This window comes from Staurois parvus, unplaced genomic scaffold (assembly GCF_062004578.1).
Source record: "Staurois parvus isolate SC_StPar_1 unplaced genomic scaffold, SC_StPar_1.0 ptg000477l, whole genome shotgun sequence".
Taxonomy (NCBI): Eukaryota; Metazoa; Chordata; class Amphibia; order Anura; family Ranidae; genus Staurois; species Staurois parvus.
In genome coordinates, this window is record NW_028318273.1 from 863,231 (window position 1) to 883,479 (window position 20,249).

A 20,249-nucleotide genomic window follows, 5' to 3' on the forward strand; every position below is an offset into this window, starting at 1 on the left:
GGTGCATTTGGACCAGGTGGGGTTTATACCCAGAAGAGAAGGGAGGGACAATGGTTTGAGATCTTTGATGTTGGTTCGAAAAGCTAAAAAAGAAAAAACATCCATGATTCTATTGTCGATTGATGCAGAAAAGGCATTCGACGGGGTCAATTGGGGGGTTCATGTTTGATGTATTGGAAAAACTGGGAATGGGAACCAGAATGTTGAATTGGATAAAAGGATTATATAAGGGGGGGAGGGGCCTGTACATGGCGGCGGCGTCGGAGAGCACAATGTAGCTGCGCTCTGAGACCTCGAATCCCGACCTCTGGCGTCTCTCCTCGGGTCGGGTGGAGGAGATTCCAGAGGAAAAGCCGGGTTGCTGGGGAGATGGAGAGACAAGGCGGACCATGTGGTAACTGCAAGGGAGTACTGGGAGGAAGAGAAGACGGCCGGCGTCCGGAGGACAGGCAGGTATGCGGTCTGTTCTCCGGCTTCTCCCTGGTCTGTGCCCTGGATACCCTGAACAAAGCATAAATTGATGCCCTGCCTGAAGCCCTAGTAAAAGGACTGAGATATACAGAGGAATCCCCCCAGAGGAAGAGGAAAAGATCTGGAGAGATGGATGACAGCAGCTGGAGAGTATGACAGGAAAACTACGGAGAGAGGAGGGTGAGTGAGAGCAGCTCTGAAAAACAGTATAATGCTGGGCTTGATATTAAGGAGCAGCGTGTGAAGTGGAGAAGGGGGGTTCCAAGGGGGGCTTTTAGGAAGATCAAAACAGAAAAGAAGAAGATTAAATTAAACTATAGGACCCTAGAAATGTAAATTAAAATTCAAGTGGACATTTAATAAGTAGGGAAAACCTGAGTCCCCAGTTGAATAGCGGAGATCTTCAACGGTGTTTTGAAAAGGGACCAGAAGATATGAAGAATAAAAGTGTAAAAGGAAGTGGGGCCAAGGGAGCCCAGACTGGCTTAATTAAAAAGTATACGTCTCAGGGAAACATGACCCCAGAAAGACCCCTGGGAACAAGTGAAAAGAGCGAATGGGAGGCTAGCTTGGAAAAAAGTCCTAGACTATCCCTAGGAATCAACAATATTAGTCAACATATGTCAGGAAATATGGAAGAGAGAGAACTGGAAAGGGAACTACAAGTGCCGAATAAGAAAGAAATGGGAGAAATGTTTAAAAGCTTGGAAAACTCAATAAAGCATGAAATAAAAGCAATAAGGAATGATCTTGGGCAATTATTATGCAGAGTGGAAGAAGCAGAGGGAAACTTAAAAATCATGCCCAGGATATCTTAGATCTTAAGAAACGGACATTGGAAATCAAAACAGACCAAAAAAAACTGCTTTATAAAATAGAGGCTCAAGAAAATAGGGATAGAAGGAAAAATCTCAGGTTACGAGGAATCCCAGAGAGTTCACAGGGGAGGACTTGAAAGGGTTAATGAGTAAAATTCTAAATTCCATAATGGACAGACCTATGTCAGAAATATATAAACTGGACAGGGTATTTAGAGTAGGAAAAGTCCAGCAAAGAAATGTCGGAGGAAGACCGAGAGATTTAATCGTTCAATTCCATAGGCTGAGCAATAAAGAAGAGATATGGAAGAAAATAAAGGGAAGAACAAGTATTAAATATGAAGAAATAAATGTTCAGATTTTTGCGGATTTAGCACCAGAGACATTATGGAGAAAGAGAACTTTAAAACCCCTGACAGAACAGATGAGAAAACAGATGGGGAGCTCAGGCGAGCTTAATTGGATGGAAAAATGGACTCACGGCCATGCTGAGATTTCCTGAGGATTTAAGGGATTTTTGTGATAGACTTGAAATACAAAGAATAAAGATTCCAGGGTGGGATGAGGAGAAGGGAGATATAAGGGACATGGGGAGAGAGGAATGGCAGTTGGTGGGGGGGAGAGAGTAGGGGGTGAGGGGAGGCGAGAGGTGAGGTGTCCATTTTTTTTTTCTTCTCTCTCTTTCTCCTCCCTCACCCCTCTTCGTCCTCTTGTTTTTCTCGACGCTGTTTTCTTTACGGTTGCTTTTTATGAACACAGTTTTTGCCACCAGGGGCTTTTAGAAACGTTATTGAACTAGACGCATAGAGGGAGGGGGTAGGTGGGTAAAGAGGAGTCGTTTTGGACAGAGCTCAACCCCAAGGTATTAAATCAAAAGTGGGTTTTAGTCCACAAATGATTAGTAGGCAAATTCTAAGCCTAAAAAAGGTTGGGGGAGGAGGGGTGGGATGGGGGGGGGGGTAAGGGGGCTAATACTCTGCGGGTGGAGAGAAGGTAGGAGAGAGGTGCGAGAGGGGAGAGAGGGTGGTAGGAGAAGAGAACTATGGAAGAAGTACAGTTTGTAACTTATAATGTAAAGGGGTTGCATTGTCCGGGGAAGAGATTCAGGTTGTTTAGAGAACTGCAACATAGATTGTCCTCAGTGGTTTTTCTACAGGAGACACATTTAGAAATTGAGTCAAACATCAGGTTAAACACTGGGCATTATCCGCTATGGTACTATGCAGACACTCCAATTAAAAGAGCAAAAGGAGTACCTATAGGGTTTGCAAAAATATAAGGTTTGAGATGGAGAATAGAGTAACGGATCCGGAGGGAAGATTTTTGTTTCTGAAGGGTAAACTTCAATAAAATTGAGTGTACATTAGCTAATATATATTGTCCAAATAAGAAGCGGGGATATTTCTGAAGGGAGTATTGAAAAAATGTATAGATTTTAAGAAAGGTCGTTTGATAGTGGCAGGAGATTTTAATGTATGTATGGACCCACGGATGGATACAACCTCTACTGTGCTGAGGGAAGAGAGTAGGTCTCTGAGATTATTAAAAAAGTTGATACAAGAGTGCCAAATGGTGGATATATGGAGAATTAGGCACATGAAAGACAGGGATTATACTTTCTTCCCACATGCACATGAGATATACTCTAGATTGGACTATTTTTTAATAGAACATCGATTTATAGAGTCTGTGGTGGAAGTAAAAATCGAAGCAATTACCTTATCAAATCATGCCCCTGTCATATTGAAAACAAGATGGGGAAGGGAGACGAAGGGAGGTTTATTATGGAGGATGAATGAGGCACTTCTCCTGGATCCTGAAATTGATCAAAGGATCGAGGTGGAGATTAATACGATTTTTTGAGGAGAATGATACAGGAGAAGTGCCGGTGGCTACAGTGTGGGAGGCTCATAAGGCTTACATCAGAGGATTATTAATTGCAATGGGGGCAAAAAAGAAAAAAGAAAGAATGGAAAAAATGAGTGGACTCTTAAAGGAAATATTTGATCTTGAACAGATACATAAAAGTAAAACATCTAAAGAGATAGAGCAGAAGATAAAAAAAAGAAAGAAGAGCTTGAGACCTTGATGGAGGGAGAAAAAAGGAGAGTCTTTAATAAAGTAATAAGTGAAAGATATAGATGGGGCGATAGGCCGGGAAAGTATTTAAGGAGAGCCTTAAGGAAGAAGAAAAATAGGAATTATATAGAAAAAATAAGGAATTTTAAAGGTGAGTTGGTTTATTCGACGAAAGAAATCATGGAAATATTTAAGGAATAGTATAATAAGCTGTATAATATTGCCCCACAAGACATTGTAAATAAGGATGAATTAGTAAATAGTGAAAAAAAAAAAAGAAGGATATACTTAGAGAATGCAGCTTTGCCAAAATTGAGTAAAGAGCAATTAGAATCCCTAGAATCAGAGATCACACAAGAAAAAATAGAAATAGCATTGAGAAGTACCATGGAAGGGAAAAGTCCAGGGCCAGATGGGTAGGCGGAGAGGTATTACAAAAAATCCAGAGAAGTGTTAATACCCAAACTAAAGACATATATGAATGCCTTGGGGGGTGAGATGGAAATGAGGCGAGAATCTCTGCAGGCTAATGTAGTTTTAATACATAAGGATGATAAGGATGCCACCTTGTGCTCAAGTTATAGACCAATTTCACTATTGAACGTGGACACTAAATTGTACGCAAAGGTATTGGCGAATAGGTTGAAGGATTTGATGCCCGATTGGATACATGAGGATCAGGTGGGGTTTGTTCAAGGGAGAGAAGGCAGAGACAACTGGGTGAGATCATTATTGCTCATACAGAAAAGCAGAAAAGAGAAAACCCCAGTGGTAATGTTGTCAGTGGATGCTGAAAAAGCATTTGATAGAGTGAGTTGGGGATTTATGATGAACACCTTAGAAGCGCTGGGGGTGGGAGTTAAAATGAGAGAGTGGATAGAAAAATTATATAGAGAACCATCAGCAGCTATTATGGTTAACGGAGAACGGTCAGAGTTTTTTGGAATGACAAATGGAACAAGACAGGGATGTCCATTGTCACCTTTGTTGTATGTTCTGTCTTTGGAGCCTTTGCTGTCTACAATAAGGAAGAGCATAGACATAAAGGGAATATGTATTGGAGGTAGAGAACATAAAGTAGCGGCCTATGCGGACGATTTAATGTTCTACATGGGAAATCCTAGGATAACACTCCCAAATCTAATGAGGTTATTGAAGGAATATGGGGAGTTATCAAACTTGAAAATTAACCCGACAAAAACTGAGATCCTAAATATAAATCTTACAAACAAGGAAAGAGAAAAGATACAAGCAGAATTCCCCTTCATATGGAGAGAGAGAGAATTAAAATATCTAGGGGTAAAACTTTTGGTTTCGTATAAGAACTTGTATAAATCATATTACATTTCACTCCTAAATGAGATTAAACACGAATTGAGGAGATTGGGGGGTGGAAACCCGGCTTGGATAGGTCGCATAAATCTGATAAAAATGATAATTGTGCCCAAAGTATTATATAAATTTCAAATGGTCCCAATCAAATTGCCAGGAGATATATTTTAAAGAACTTAAAAAAAATGATAACAAGATATATTTGGAAGAATAAAAAACCTAGAATCTGTTACGAAACACTGAGTAGAAATAAAGAGAGGGGAGGATTGGGAGTACCAGATTTTAAGAGGTATTATAAATCTGTGATAATGGCGAGAATTTTTGATTGGACGCACAATCCAGAGAAAAGCTGGGTCAAAATAGAAAATACGTTGAGTGGGACGAATTTAAGTAGGATTATATGGGTGCCCACACAATATAGGGGTTTGGATAATGACACAAGTTTGTACACTTTAAATGTTTTGAAAGCTTGGGATATAATGTACAGACAGAAGGGGTGGGTTTTTAATTCACTATTGATGCCATTAAGGAACACAGTTTTTTTGCACCAGGTAGGGAGGATATCACAGGGAAATGGATTATAAAAGAGGATGCAAGATTAAGAGACATAATGGTGGTGGAGGAATTGGGACCACTAAAGGAGTTGGTAAAGAAAAAAGTGGAGATTTTCAACAGGATGGATGAATGGCGATATCACCAATTGAAGCGCTTTGTAGAAGGACTTCCAAGACCTTTTAGAAATAGGAAGGATTGGAATCCATTTGAAAGATTGTTAGATGAAAGGGGGGATGGGAAACATGGAACTGCAAAAATATATAGAATTCTCACTGATATAGATAATAGCACTAAACCGAGGTATATAGAGAAATTGGAAAGATATTTGGAGATGGAAATAGATGAAGAGATGCAGGAAAAAAATATATAGATTAACCTATGAAAATATTAGTATGTGAGAGGTTGAAGTAAATTATAAGTGTTTGATAAGATGGCACATTACACCGAAAGTTCAAAATAAGATGAATGGAGAGATTTCACCATTGTGTTGAAGAGGGTGTGGAGAGATAGGCACGTGGTATCATATATGGTGGGGGTGTTCCAAAATACAAATATTTTGGAAGAAAATAGTTAATGTAGTGGGGAAGATTACTGAAGTTAATATTAGATTAGACCCAGGGGTTTGTCTTTGCCATAATACAGAGGTACCAGTGAAAACATATAAGAATTTGGGTATATGGTATTTACTAAGTGCCGCAAAGAGTCTGATTCCCAGGTATTGGAGAAAAAGAGAGGTGCTGACGGAAGAGGATTGGGTGGTCAGAGTGAATCAGATTTGTGAGATGGAGAAACTTTATTATATGCATGTAGATAAGATGGGGATATTTCATGCAAAATGGGAAAAATGGGAGAAATTTAAAGGAAAGGTGAAATAAATGAAGATATAAAACTCTACTAGACACGTTATGAGCACTCTCTATAGGGGGGAAGGGAGAAAACGCAGAGTAATGGGGTGGGAAGGGGGGAGGGGAGGGTAGATGGGGAGGGGTATGGAGTTATTTTAGGGAGATAACTATTTGTAAGATTGCATTGTTCTGTTTGTTTGTTTTTTTTTGTCCCTTTAAGTGGGGAAAAGGATTGTAATATGAATTGTTGGAAAATTAATAAATATTTATAAAAAAAAAAAAAAGGATTATATAAGAACCCATCAGCGGCGGTAAAAGTAAATGGAACCTACTCCCAGTTTTTTGCGATGGATAATGGAACTAGGCAGGGTTGTCCCCTATCCCCCATGCTGTTTGTGTTGTCATTAGAACCATTGTTGGAGAGGGTAAGGAGAAGTAAGGATATAAGAGGGATAAAAATAGGAGACAGGGAACACAAAGTAGCTGCATATGCAGATGATATGCTGTTTTATGTGGCAAACCCCAGGATAACATTGCCCAACTTAATGAAAGAACTAAAACAATACAGAGGGGTATCAAATTTGAAGATAAATCCGGTTAAATCGGAAATCCTAAACATCAATCTCATAGACATAGAAAAGAAAAGAAAAGGCTGCAAGGAGCATTCCCTTTTTCCTGGAGGAAAAATGAAATAGGATACCTTGGAATAAAATTAACAACATCAGTAAAACGTTTATATCAAACGAATTATGTTCCCCTGATAAACAAAATAAAAGACGAGTTGAAGAGACTAGTAAAAGGAGGGGCCTCTTGGATTGGAAGAATTAATTTAGTTAAGATGGTGATACTTCCAAAGATTCTGTATAAATTTCAGATGCTTCTGATATCATTACCTGGAGCTTTTTTTGTAATAATCAGAAAGATGATTACTAAGTTTATATGGGCAAATAGGAGGCCTAGGATAAGTTTCAAAGTGTTATGTAGAGCAAAAGCAAATGGAGGTCTGGGGATATCAAATATAAAAAATTATTATACAGCTGTAATTTTGTCACAGGTGATAGATTGGTTTTTTAACTCACAATGGAAATGTTGGGTAAGAATAGAAGGGGAATTAAGTAAAGCACATTTAGATAAAATTATTTGGATACCTCACGGGTCTCGTACCCTAGATGCAGAAACGAGTAAATTGACTTGGATAGTACTGGAAGCATGAGATAGACTACACAATAAGGAAAAATGGAAATTTAACTCGTTATTGATACCTTTAGTTGGGACAGATTTTTTTGCTCCGGGAAATGTCAAAATAAGTGGGAGATTGATAAAAGATAAAAATGCACGGTTGAAAGATATTATAAAAGGGAGGAGATTAGGCACGTTTCAGAACTTAAAAGAAAATAAGGATTTGTTTGTTAGATTTGATGAATGGAGGTATAATCAGCTATAACATTTTGTTGCAAATTTACCACAACCACTGAGGGAGGGAGAAGAAATGAATCCATTTGAAAAATAATGAATGCTGATGTAAGCCCAAAACATATCACCTCAAGGATATATAGGATCCTTATGGATTTAGAGGAAGTAGAGCCCCCTGTGTACTTGGACAAATGGCAAAAGGAATTAGGAGTAAAAATCAATCCCCAGCAAAGGAAAGGTATATTTACCTAAAGTAACATAATAACATACAGTTAAACTATGAGAGACAACATGAGAAAAAAAATCCAGACAATCACATTGGCTGATTTGGAAAGAATTTATTTGCAAATTATGGTGGAAAATAAGTATTTGGTCACCTACAAACAAGCAAGATTTCTGGCTCTCACAGACCTGTACCTTCTTCTTTAAAAGGCTCCTCTGTCCTGCACTCATTACCTGTATCAATGGCACCTGTTTGAACTTGTTATCAGTATAAAAGACACCTGTCCACAACCTCAAACAGTCACACTCCAAACTCCACTATGGTGAAGACCAAAGAGCTGTCGAAGGACACCAGAAACAAAATTGTAGACCTGCACCAGGCTGGAAAGACTGAACCTGCAATAGGCAAGCAGCTTGGTGTGAACAAATCAACTGTGGGAGCAATAATTAGAAAATGGAAGACATACAAGACCACTGATAATCTCCCTCGATCTCGGGCTCCACGCAAGATCTCACCCCCGTGGGGTCAAAATGATCACAAGAACGGTGAGCAAAAATCCCAGGACCACACGGGGGGACCTAGTGAATGACCTGCAGAGAGCTGGGACCAATGTAACAAAGGCTACCATCAGTAACACACTACGCCACCAAGGACTCAGATCCTGCAGTGCCAGACGTGTCCCCTTGCCTAAGCCAGTACATGTCCGGGCCGTCTGAAGTTTGCTAGAGAGCATTTGGATGATCCAGAAGAGGATTGGGAGAATGTCATATGGTCAGATGAAAACAAAATAGAACTGTTTGGTAGAAACACAACTCGTTGTGTTTGGAGGACAGAGAATGCTGAGTTGCATCCAAAAAACACCATACCTACTGTGAAGCATGGGGGTGGCAACATCATGCTTTGGGGCTGTTTCTCCGCAAAGGGACCAGGACGACTAATCCATGTACAGGACAGAATGAATGGGGCCATGTATCGTGAGATTTTGAGTGCAAACCTCCTTCCATCAGCAAGGGCATTGAAGATGAAACGTGGCTGGGTCTTCCAACATGACAATGATCCCAAACATACCACCCGGGCAACGAAGGAGTGGCTTCGTAAGAAGCATTTCAAGGTCCTGGAGTAGCCTAGCCAGTCTCCAGATCTCAACCCCATAGAAAACCTTTGGAGGGAGTTGAAAGTCCGTGTTGCCCAGTGACAGCCCCAAAACATCACTGCCCTAGAGGAGATCTGCATGGAGGAATGGGCCAACATACCAGCAACAGTGTGTGCCAACCTTGTGAAGACTTACAGGAAACGTTTGACCTCTGTCACTGCCAACAAAGGATATATAACAAAGTATTGAGATGAACTTTTGATATTGACCAAATACTTATTTTCCACCATAATTTGCAAATAAATTCTTTCCAAATCAGCCAATGTGATTGTCTGGTTTCTTTTTCTCATTTTGTCTCTCATAGTTGAGGTCTACCTATGATGCCAATTACAGGCCTCTCTCATCTTTTTAAGTGGGAGAACTTGCACAATTGGTGGCTGACTAAATACTTTTTTGCCCCACTGTACATAAAGTAACAAACATGCGTACTGTAGAGATGAATTTAAAGTGTTTGACAAGAAGGTATATAACATCAAGTATCGCCCATAAGCAGCAAGGGGATTGCTCCCCATGGTGCTGGAGTGGATGTGGAGAAAAGTGTAATAAGGGACACATTTGGTGGAGTTGTCCGAGGATACAAGATTATTGGAGGGAAATACCTCATTATATCTAGCAAATATGTGGGGTAAATATCCAAGGAGATCCTCTGAAATGCCTATTCTATTACTTCGAGCCCAATTTAGAAGTATATACGAATAAAGTACTGTATCATTTAATTAGCGCCGCAAAGGGCTTAATATCAAAGTTCTGGTTAGTAGCAGACATTCCCAAGATGGTGGATTGGATAGAGAGAGTGGAAGGTATTTTCCAGAATGGAAGAACTGAGATGTTTAGAAGAGGATAAGATGGGAATGTTTGAAAGAATATGGAGTGTTTGGAGGACATTTAAAAACTCAGAAATGTATGCACAATTAATTAGAGCAAAGGAAGTAGCCTAAGAAGTTATAGCAATGTTAGACGGAAGGAAAGATATGGAAAAATGGATACAGATAGGGACAAGATCGTGACAATAAGGGGGGGGGGGTGGATTGGGAAGGGGAGGGGGTGGGTGGGTTAAAAGAAAAAAAATAATTCTAAGATTATTTAGCCTTCAGCAATTTTCTAGGTCTTCCACTTCTTGTAACAATAGCAGTTGTTGATGGATGTGTTGTGTTATAGGTTTGCTTGTTCCAGCTCATCTTCAAGTGCTGAGACACTTTCCTCAACTATGTTAAGCCTGTTAGAATGGATTTGAATATCATGATTGATCTGCTCTAGCCCCTGCAGAATAGCTTTATCCACAGATTCAGTAATTTTAGGAGTTAGGAGATTGACTACAGCCGGTGCAATTTTAGTACAAGAAAAATCAGGGTCACAGTCATCTATAGCAGGAGAAGGAGAGCACTGCTTATCGGTCTCAGTACCTTTGACAGCAGCAGGATCACTGCCTCTCCATGCGGTGTCGGAACCAGAAGTTCTACATACTACCAGCATTTTATTTTCCAGGGTCTCCACTTTTGGAATATATAGAAATATAATGTTGGGGGTTTTTAACTGATATTCAGGCCTAAAAAGTGCATTGTAATATGAGTTAATGCTAGAAATGCAAAAACAGTTCAGGGAGTGAAATGACTAAAGTCATTTTATAACAGTTTCCTTTTTTAACATCTGTATTGTAAGAGCAATACAAAAGATAGCTACTTTTGACAATCCACAATATAAGCTTATTTGAGAAGTCTCCCTTCATGTTGCGATTGCTACCTACAGTCATGGCCGAAATTGTTGGCACCCTTGATATTTTTCCTGAAAATCAAGTATTTCACACAAAAAAGGTATTGCATTAACACATGTTTTGCTATACACATGTTTATTCCCTTTGTATGTATTGGAACAAATATAAAACAGAGGCAGAAAAGCAAATATGACATAATGTCACACAAAACCCCAAAAATGGGCTGGACAAAAGTATTGGCACCCTTAACTTAATATTTGGTTGCACACCCTTTGGAAAACATAACTGAAATCAGTCGCTTCCTATAACCATCAATAAGCTTCTGACACCTCTCACCCGGAATTTTGGACCACTCTTCCTTTGCAAACAGCTCCAGGTCTCTCTTATTGGAAGGACACCTTTTCCCAACAGCAATTTTAAGATCTCTCCACAGGTGTTCAATGGGATTTAGATCTGGGCTCATTGCTGGCCACTTCAGAACTCTCCAGCGCTTCTTTGCCATCCATTTCTGAGTGCTTTTTGACGTATGTTTGGGGTCATTGTCCTGCTGGAAGACCCAGGATCTTGGACGCAAACCCAGCTTTCTGACACTGGGCCCTACAGTGCGACCCAAAATCCTTTGGTAATCCTCAGATTTCATGATGCCTTGCACACAGTCAAGGCACCCAGTGCCAGAGGCAGCAAAACAACCCCAAAACATCATTGAACCTCCACCATATTTTACCGTAGGTACTGTGTTTTGTTCTTTGTAGGCCTCATTCCGTTTTCGGTAAACAGTAGAATGATGTGCTTTACCGAAAAGCTCTATCTTGGTCTCATCTGTCCACAAGACGTTTTCCCAGAAGGCTTTTGGCTTACTCAAGTACATTTTGGCAAACTGTAGTCTTGCTTTTTTATGTCTCTGTGTCAGCAGTGGGGTCCTCCTGGGTCTCCTGCCATAGCGTTTCATTTCATTTAAATGTCGACGGATAGTTCGCGCTGACACTGATGCTCCCTGAGCCTGCAGGACAGCTTGAATGTCTTTGGAACATGTTTGGGGCTGCTTATCCACCATCCGGACTATTCTGCGTTGCAATCTTTCATCAATTTTCCTCATCCGTCCACGACCAGGGAGATTAGCTACAGTGCCATGGGTTGCAAACTTCTTGATAATGTTGCGCACTGTGGACAAAGGCAAATCTAGTTCTCTGGAGATGGACTTGTAACCTTGAGATTGTTGATATTTTGCCACAATTTTGGTTCTCAGGTCCTCAGACAGTTCTCGTCTCCTCTTTCTGTTGTCCATGCTTAGTGTGGCACAGACAGACACACAATGCAAAGGTTAAGTGAACGTCTCTCCTTTTTATCTGCTTTCAGGTGTGATTTCTATATTGCCCACACCTGTTACTTGCCCCAGGTGAGTTTACAGGAGCATCACATGCTTGTAACATTCTTATTTATCCGCAGTTGTGAAAGGGTGCCAATACTTTTGTCCAGCCCATTTTTGGAGGTTTGTGTGACATTATGTCGAATTTGCTTTCTTTCCTCCCTTTTTTTGTTTTGTCCCAATACACACAAAGGGAATAAACATGTGTATAGCAAAACATGTGTTAATGCAATACGTTTCGTGAGAAATACATGATTTTCAGGAAAAATATCAAGGGTGCCAACAATTTCGGCCATGACTGTATATACCGACCATCTCTTTCCATAACTTCCTGTTTTCCCTGCATGCTTCTTCTCTGCTCATTCCTTTGGCTTGTGTACTACCGTTTCCCCGAAAATAAGACCTACCCCAAAAATAAGACCTAGTACTATTTTTGAGAATTGCTGAAGTAAAAGACCTACCCTGAAAATAAGACCTAGTTGTGATCAGCTGTTCCACCACCTCTTGCACTGGCCCTGTGTATACCAATATCTACTGTCTCCTATAAACACAGAAGAGCGGCTTTTGTGTTTCCAAGTGACAATCCCTCTTGTAAGTAACAGCACCATCCGCTCCCACAGAGCCGCCCTACCTCTGTACTCACTGTGGGACAGGGAAGGAACAGATATCTGAGGGCACAGTTTGTTTAGGGGTGCGGCAGGGCATCTCATCCTGCAGCCTAATGCATGGAAGCCAATGCCCCAGGGGTGATCACTGGCCATTGAGGAAGAGGTGGAGTGGTGAGTGCGCTTGGTGCACTGTGTGGGAAGATAGAACTGGAAGCTCACTTCTGTATCCCCTGTCTGCAACTCACCCCTGCACCCTGTTTGTGGCTCATCTCTGCACCCTCTTTGAAACTCACCTGTCAATTCACCTCTGCAACACCTGACTGCAGCTCACAACTGTCATCTGTCATCAGCCGGCCCTCTCTATAGTAACCCTCATCCACAACTGCCTGCAGCTCACCTGTGCACCCCCTGTCCACACCTGTACATTAAAAAAAATAAGACCTACCCCGAAAATAAGACCTAGTGTGCTTTTTTGAGCCAAAAAAAATATAAGACAGTGTCTTATTTTCGGGGAGACAAGGTATGTATCTCATGGTACCTTGCTGCTCGGTCAAAGTTCTTGGGGCACTGATAGAGGACAACCCAGGACTAGACAACAATGCATTTCTGCGGCATCTGGTGTTGACGTCCACCCATCCTGCTGTCATGTATAGTGGAGGTAAATGGGTTAAAGAGGAAGTACTCAAGAATGTAATACATTGCAAAAGCATGCCTTAAGTTTATCAACATACGCCAGGCTTTCATCATGTCCATGCTTGTTGTCATAAATGTTGAAAATAAAAGATATATGATGATATTGACATAGCTTTAGTTTCAAAACAAAGAACATCTCAGTGACAGGACGTGACATAACTATTTTTATACACAGCCATAAACGTTTTTGTTGTTTTTAAAGTAAAGAGAGTACTAACTGCTAACTTGAAAAATAACAAACAAACTGTTTTTACTAAATTCATAAAAAATTTAACAAATGAAAAAACAGTCCATTTGCTGTGAAATCAGGTTTACTGAAACTCCCTACTTATCTGTAATTCTAATCCTTTTACATTCTATCCACTGTTGAAGGTATATAACTTTAATGCAGTTTAGTAAGGAAAAAAACAAAGAAAAAAAAAGTATAAAGTATGACATGATCATCGTTTTTTCAATAACCAAGCTATGGATATACAGTATATAAGCAGATTATCAGTAAAGTTTGCATGCAATAAACTAACCTGATATTCTTTGCATTTTCATCCGTCGTGCCTGAATGCGTCCTTTAGCTAGTCTCTGTTTAGCTATAATACACCGGATGTGGTCAGAAAAGATAAATGTAGCTTGAAGAATAGGAAATGGCTTGGAGTGGGGAGTCGGTGCTGGTTTGTGAATAGTAATATTTAGGGCTCGGCTGTCATCTTCTACACCGGTAACCTGCATATCCTAAAAAGGGCAAGAAATTACTCCAGAACACAAAATGAAATAATTTAGCAAAAACTTATAATTCACTAAGGGCAGCATACATATTTGAAAAAATTGGAAATTTTACTTACCTGTAGAGTCCTTATCTTAAAGTACAGTACAGGGCACAAGATTGCTATCATAGATGATGGGTTATATGTAGGCTACCTTCAGGTGATTGGAGTTGGCAAAAATTTTAACTAGGGTCGGTCCTAGTGCATGCTCAAATAAACCCACTCATTCTGCATAACTCTAGTTTTTTTGTTAAGAGGATGGCCCTAAAAAGACATTTAGAAGCAAGTCAAAATTCCCTGTATCCTAATCGTACAGTACAGGACACAGGGCTGCACCCAAACAAGGAATTGAGGGGTGGGTGTAACAACATAGCAAACTATGCAGAACTGCCAACAGACCCGCAAAATGAGGGTAAGAACCTGAAAACATTTCAGACGCAGCTAGAAGCATTTTGCAGCCAAGGCTCACTTCAGCTGAGGCCTTAACAGCCACCTGGTAAAATCTAGAAAATGTGTTAACAGAAGACTACAGTCAGGTCCATACATATTGGGACATGGACACAATTCTAACATTTTTGGCTCTATACACCACCACAATGGATTTGAAATGAAATGAACAAGATGTGCTTTAACTGCAGACTGTCAGCTTTAATTTGAGGGTATTTACTTCCAAATCAGGTGAACGGTGTAGGGATTACAACAGTTTGCATATGTGCCTCCCACTTGTTAAGGGACCAAAAGTAATGGGACAGAATAATAATCATAAATCAAACTTTCACTTTTTAATACTTGGTTGCAAATCCTTTGCAGTCAATTACAGCCTGAAGTCTGGAACGCATAGACATCACTAGACACTGGGTTTCATCCCTGGTGATGCTCTGTCAGGCCTCTACTGCAACTGTCTTCAGTTCCTGCTTGTTCTTGGGGCATTTTCCCCTCAGTTTTGTCTTCAGCAAGTGAAATGCATGCTCAATCGGATTCAGGTCAGGTGATTGACTTGGCCATTGCATAGCATTCCACTTCTTTCCCTTAAAAAACTCTTTGGTTGCTTTTGCAGTAAGCTTTGGGTCATTGTCCATCTGCACTATGAAGCGGCATCCAATGAGTTCTGAAGCATTTGGCTGAATATGAGCAGATAATATTGCCCAAAACACTTCAGAATTCATCCTGCTGCTTTAGTCAGCAGTCACATCATCAATAAATACAAGAGAACCAGTTCCATTGGCAGCCATACATGCCCACGCCATGACACTACCACCACCATGCTTCACTGATGAGGTGGTATGCTTAGGATCATGAGCAGTTCCTTTCCTTCTCTATACTCTTCCCTCCCCATCACTCTGGTACAAGTTGATCTTGGTCTCATCTGTCCATAGGATGTTGTTCCAGAACTGTGAAGGCTTTTTTAGATGTTGTTTGGCAAACTCTAATCTGGCCTTCCTGTTTTTGATTCTTACCAATGGTTTACATCTTGTGGTGAACCCTCTGTATTCACTCTGGTGAAGTCTTCTCTTGATTGTTGACTTTGACACACATACAACTACCTCCTGAAGAGTGTTCTTGATCTGGCCAACTCTTGTGAAGGGTGTTTTCTTCACCAGGGAAAGAATTCTTCGGTCATCCACCACAGTTGTTTTCCATGGTCTTCCGGGTCTTTTGGTGTTGCTGAGCTCACCGGCGAGTTCCTTCTTTTTTATTATTCTGTCCCATTACTTTTGGTCCCTTAACAAGTGGGAGGCACATATGCAAACTGTTGGAATTCCTACACCGTTCACCTGATTTGGATGTAAATACTCTCAAATTAAAGCTGACAGTCTGCAGTTAAAGCACATCTTGTTTGTTTCATTTCAAATCCATTGTGGTGGTGTATAGAGCCAAAAATGTTAGAATTGTGTTGATGTCCCAATATTTATGGACCTGACTGTAGGTGGAGGATTTGCAAATCTGGGATACAGATGCTTGGTGCTGGAATGTCCGAGAGACACCAACAGATCTAGTGGACTGAGCTCTGATAAAGAAAGGAAGAACTCTGTCCCTAAAGGTGTATGCCCTGGAAAAGAGCTGTCTGATCTACCTGGCAATGGTGGAGCAGGAGGCAGGATGTCCACTATGAGAGTCTGTAGGGAGGACAAAAATGGAATAAGTCTTGTAAAGAGAAGCTGTAGTTGCTAAGTAGACCTTAACAGCCCTGACAACATCTAAGTAGTGCAGGAAAATTTCCTTGGTGTGGGTAGAAAAGAAGGTATTGGAATAAAGATTATCTTGTCTGTGTATAGTACAAGAAAGGGCAGCTAGCTCAGAAACACGCCTAACATTTGTAAAAGCTACTAGGAAGGCAATCTTACATGTGAGGTCTCCCAAAGGGATATCTCTGATCATAACGGTGGTAGTAGTGGGGGTCTCTGGAGTACAGAGAGCACTAGATGTATGATAGAGAAGTTGCTTAATATATATTTCCTTTTTTAACCACTTGCCCTCCTGAGGATTTACCCCCCTTCATGACCAGGCCACTTTTTGTGTTACGGCACTGCGTTACTTTAACTGACTATTGCACGGTCATGCAATGCTGCACCCAAATGAAATGTACGTCCGTTTTTCAAATTGAGCTTTCTTTTGATGGTATTTGATCGCCTGTGCGGTTTTTATTTTTTGTGCTATAAGCAAAAAAAGACCGACAATTTTGAAGAGAAAAAAAAACAATATTTTGGACTTTTTGCTATTAAACACGTCCAGTAAAAAAATTAAAAAAATAAAATTCCGTCATAAATTTAGGCCAAAATTTATTCTGCAACATGTCTTTGCTAAAAAAAAATCCCAATATGTGTAAATTAATTGGTTTATGTGAAAGTTATAGCGTTTACAAATGGCTAATAGATAATGGGATTTTTTTTTCTACTAGTAATGACGGCGTTCAGCGACTTTCAGCGGGATTGCAGTGGACATGCTGACACTGGGGCTGGATGTTGGATTCCTATCGCCTGACGGGCAGGTAGTTTTTTTTTTTTCTTTAGCCCTGCTGTGGGCAAGCAGCGGGCTCACCTGTCGGGTGGAAGCATTCGACTTTGTCCCCTATGTGATGAAAAAAACATTTTGTGTACAAAATGCAGAAGATACGTAGCTGGTTTAAAGTTGCTAGATGATCAGGTGCGTGCCCATTTCTGTGCTGGGTGAACCTCCATTGCGCCTGCAATCTTTACCAATTGGTGAAGATATTGCTTTGGTTTGATACGATTGAGCGAGAGACTGATGTATAAATGGAATTGTCAGGAAGTTTCAATCCGTGATAGTAAAAAGGCGTTGTACTTTGGGCTGCAGGCAGTTTCAGAGCAATTAGCTTTTTTGAGGTTTGGAAATGATGAGCTGATGTTCAGAATTGTGATTATTGCAGTAATATAATATATGTGTGTATGTTTGAAAATAAACATTAACCACTTGCCCTCCTGAGGATTTACCCCCCTTCCTGACCAGGCCTTTTTTTTTGCTATTCGGCGCTGCACTATTTAAATTGGTAATTGCGCAGTCATGCAATGCTGTACCCAAATAAAAACTACATCCGGTCTTTCACATAAAAAGAGCTTTCTTTTGGTGGTATTTGGTCACCTGTGCGCTTTTTATATTTTGCGCTATAAACAAAAAAAGACCGAAAATTTTAAAAAAACAAAAGATATTTTTTACTTTTGGCTATAAAAATTATATAGTAAACGCAAAGTAAGACATAAATTTAGGCCAAAAATGTATTCTGCTGCATGTTTTTGTTAAAAATCCCAATAAGTATATATTGATTGCTTTGTGTGAAAGTTATAGTGACCCCAAATATATCCAATATATATTGGATTTTGGGGTCCTGTACTTGGCTAGACTGCCAAAAAGTCTCTCACATGTGGTATCCCCATACTCGGGAGAAGTAGCAGAATGTATTTTGGGGAGTAATTCCACATATACCCATGGCATATGTGAGCAATAAATCATTTAAGTGACAATTTTGTGTAAGAGAAAAATTTTCTTTTGGTAATTTTCCAAAAACTTGTGGTAAAAATATAAATTATTCTATTGACTCAACATAGTAGTTTGGGTGTCTACTTTCCAAAAAGGGGTTGTTTTGGGGGGTGGGGAATTTTATGCCCAGCATTAAAAGTTTGTGCCATACATCACCCACTCTTCTAACCAAGCCTTTACTGACACTTTTTATTTACATGAAAAAAAAATCAGTATTTTTTGCTAGGAAATTACTTTGAACCCCCAAACATTATATATTTTTTTTTAAAGTAGACACCCAAGTGAATAAAATGGGTGGGTGCTGCAATGTTTTGTGTCACACAGTACTCATGCAGCGATTTTTCAAACGCAAATTTAAAAAAAAATACACTTTTTTTTACTTGTAATGCACAAAAACACATTATATTGGCCAATTATTTGGTAAAATATAAAAGATGATGGTATGCTAAGTAAATAGATACCAAACATGACATGCTTTAAAACTGCGCATGCCCCGTGCAATAGTGACAAACTGCATACATTTTTAATATCCATCGGCAACATTTTAAAAACCTTTGCAAGCTACCATTTTAGATTTACAGAGGAGGTCTAGTGCTAGAATTACTGCCCTTGATCTGACATTCGTGGTCATACCTCACATCAGCTGCTTACATACTGACACATCAAAAATAAAAGTACAAATGCGGCGCTATATAGTATTTACAGTATGCAGGTGGTATCTCACAGTATTAAAACTTATTTGATATAGTACATGCGGATTAATGTGACTGAGGTGACACAGTGAGCAATAATTAACTTTTGTGACTGCTGTGACTGTGGCACTATATAATATTAACAGTATGCAAATGGTATCTCACAGTAACAAAACTTATTGGATATAGTTCATGTGGAGTGATGCGACTGTGGAGACACAGTGAGCAATGATTGACAATCGTGACTGCTGTGGCTGGAAACGATGAGCATACTACTATATAAGACCTACTCCTTGGTACGCTGGGGGTACTCTGGGGGTGGGAACTCAGCATGCGGATGTGATCATCAGGTGGGGGTGCTTCACCAGCTGTCATCTATCCAAAGCAGGTTTCCACATCTCAGGTTAACTGTGTCCAGCAGTACAATTTCCAGCCATCAGGGGGATCATGCATTCAGATGGGAACCAAGAAAGGATCCTTCAGGATAAGGACTCTCAGTGCCAAAAAAAAAAATGAGCCCAGAGAGAAAAGAACTCCAATAGTGTAGTATGTTTAATGATCACAAAAGAGTAACATTAAGGTACAGGTAAAAGAGTAGAACCAGCACTTACATCTGAGGTAGTTTGCAGGTCATGTGGTTAGTATTCCATGAGAAAGGGTATCTCCCTAACGTGTTTCGTGTAATAACACATTTTCAAAGGGAGAGAACCCTGTTCCAAATACTTTCTTAAATAGGCTAGGGCGCAAATGAGCCCTTCAGTAATTCCGCGTCATCGTGGGCTTCCCGGGCATGCGCACTAGCGTGTGCGGCGGCCATGTTTTTGGCTATAATGCCTAGAGGACAAATAACAGTCGCGCATGCGCAGTGAGACCTCCGGCGACCATTTCTAGATTAGAACAGCACAGAGTGGTGAAGGATATACACAGGGCGCAGGGGAAGTATTAATTGATGTCAAATAGTTTGTCGGGGCATGTAGACATCTTTCAATTCCTTTTGAGATGGTGCAAAAGAGTCTCTAATACGAAAGCCATAATTCATGAGATTATAACACGATGTAAATCTCCATGAAAAGATATGGTGGGGGCCGCAGCAATATCCCCACCTAGTGGCCAGATATGAAATAAATGATAGGGCAAAAAGATCTCTCCTTTTGAAGCCATAATTCATATATATAGCGAATCCTCTGACACTATATATAATTAAGCAAAAATGATCTCGCAATCAAAGGAATAAATACCTCATAGTAACTGAATTAGTAATAAATGAAAAACAATGTGAAAAACATGTATAATAAAAATTATAATAGTGTTCCATACCTTAATGATAAAACATATATAAAAAATGTACGAAGGTAATGTCCTACATCTTAATGCTAAAACATCGCTAAAAAACAACATAAAGGCCTGTAATGCCCAATGAGTATTAAATAGTAACATGAATAGATGTAGATATATTGTAGTGAATAATAGTGATGATAAAAGCTGTTAATACTAGAAATGGATCATAAAAATATAAGAGTATACACTCCTACATAG

The 20,249-nt window shown here is 39.9% G+C and overlaps 1 protein-coding gene across 2 annotated transcripts in view; it reads right to left on the minus strand.

The window, feature by feature from the left end:
• CLEC16A (C-type lectin domain containing 16A) overlaps positions 1-20,249 on the minus strand; it is a 420,420-nt gene that overhangs the window by 193,809 nt on the left and 206,362 nt on the right. For both annotated transcript variants that reach the window (XM_089689496.1, XM_089689495.1), the window contains exon 5: positions 13,789-13,993. In XM_089689496.1, coding sequence (XP_089545622.1) covers positions 13,789-13,993 — 205 coding nt within the window. The remainder of the gene's footprint in view (positions 1-13,788; positions 13,994-20,249) is intronic.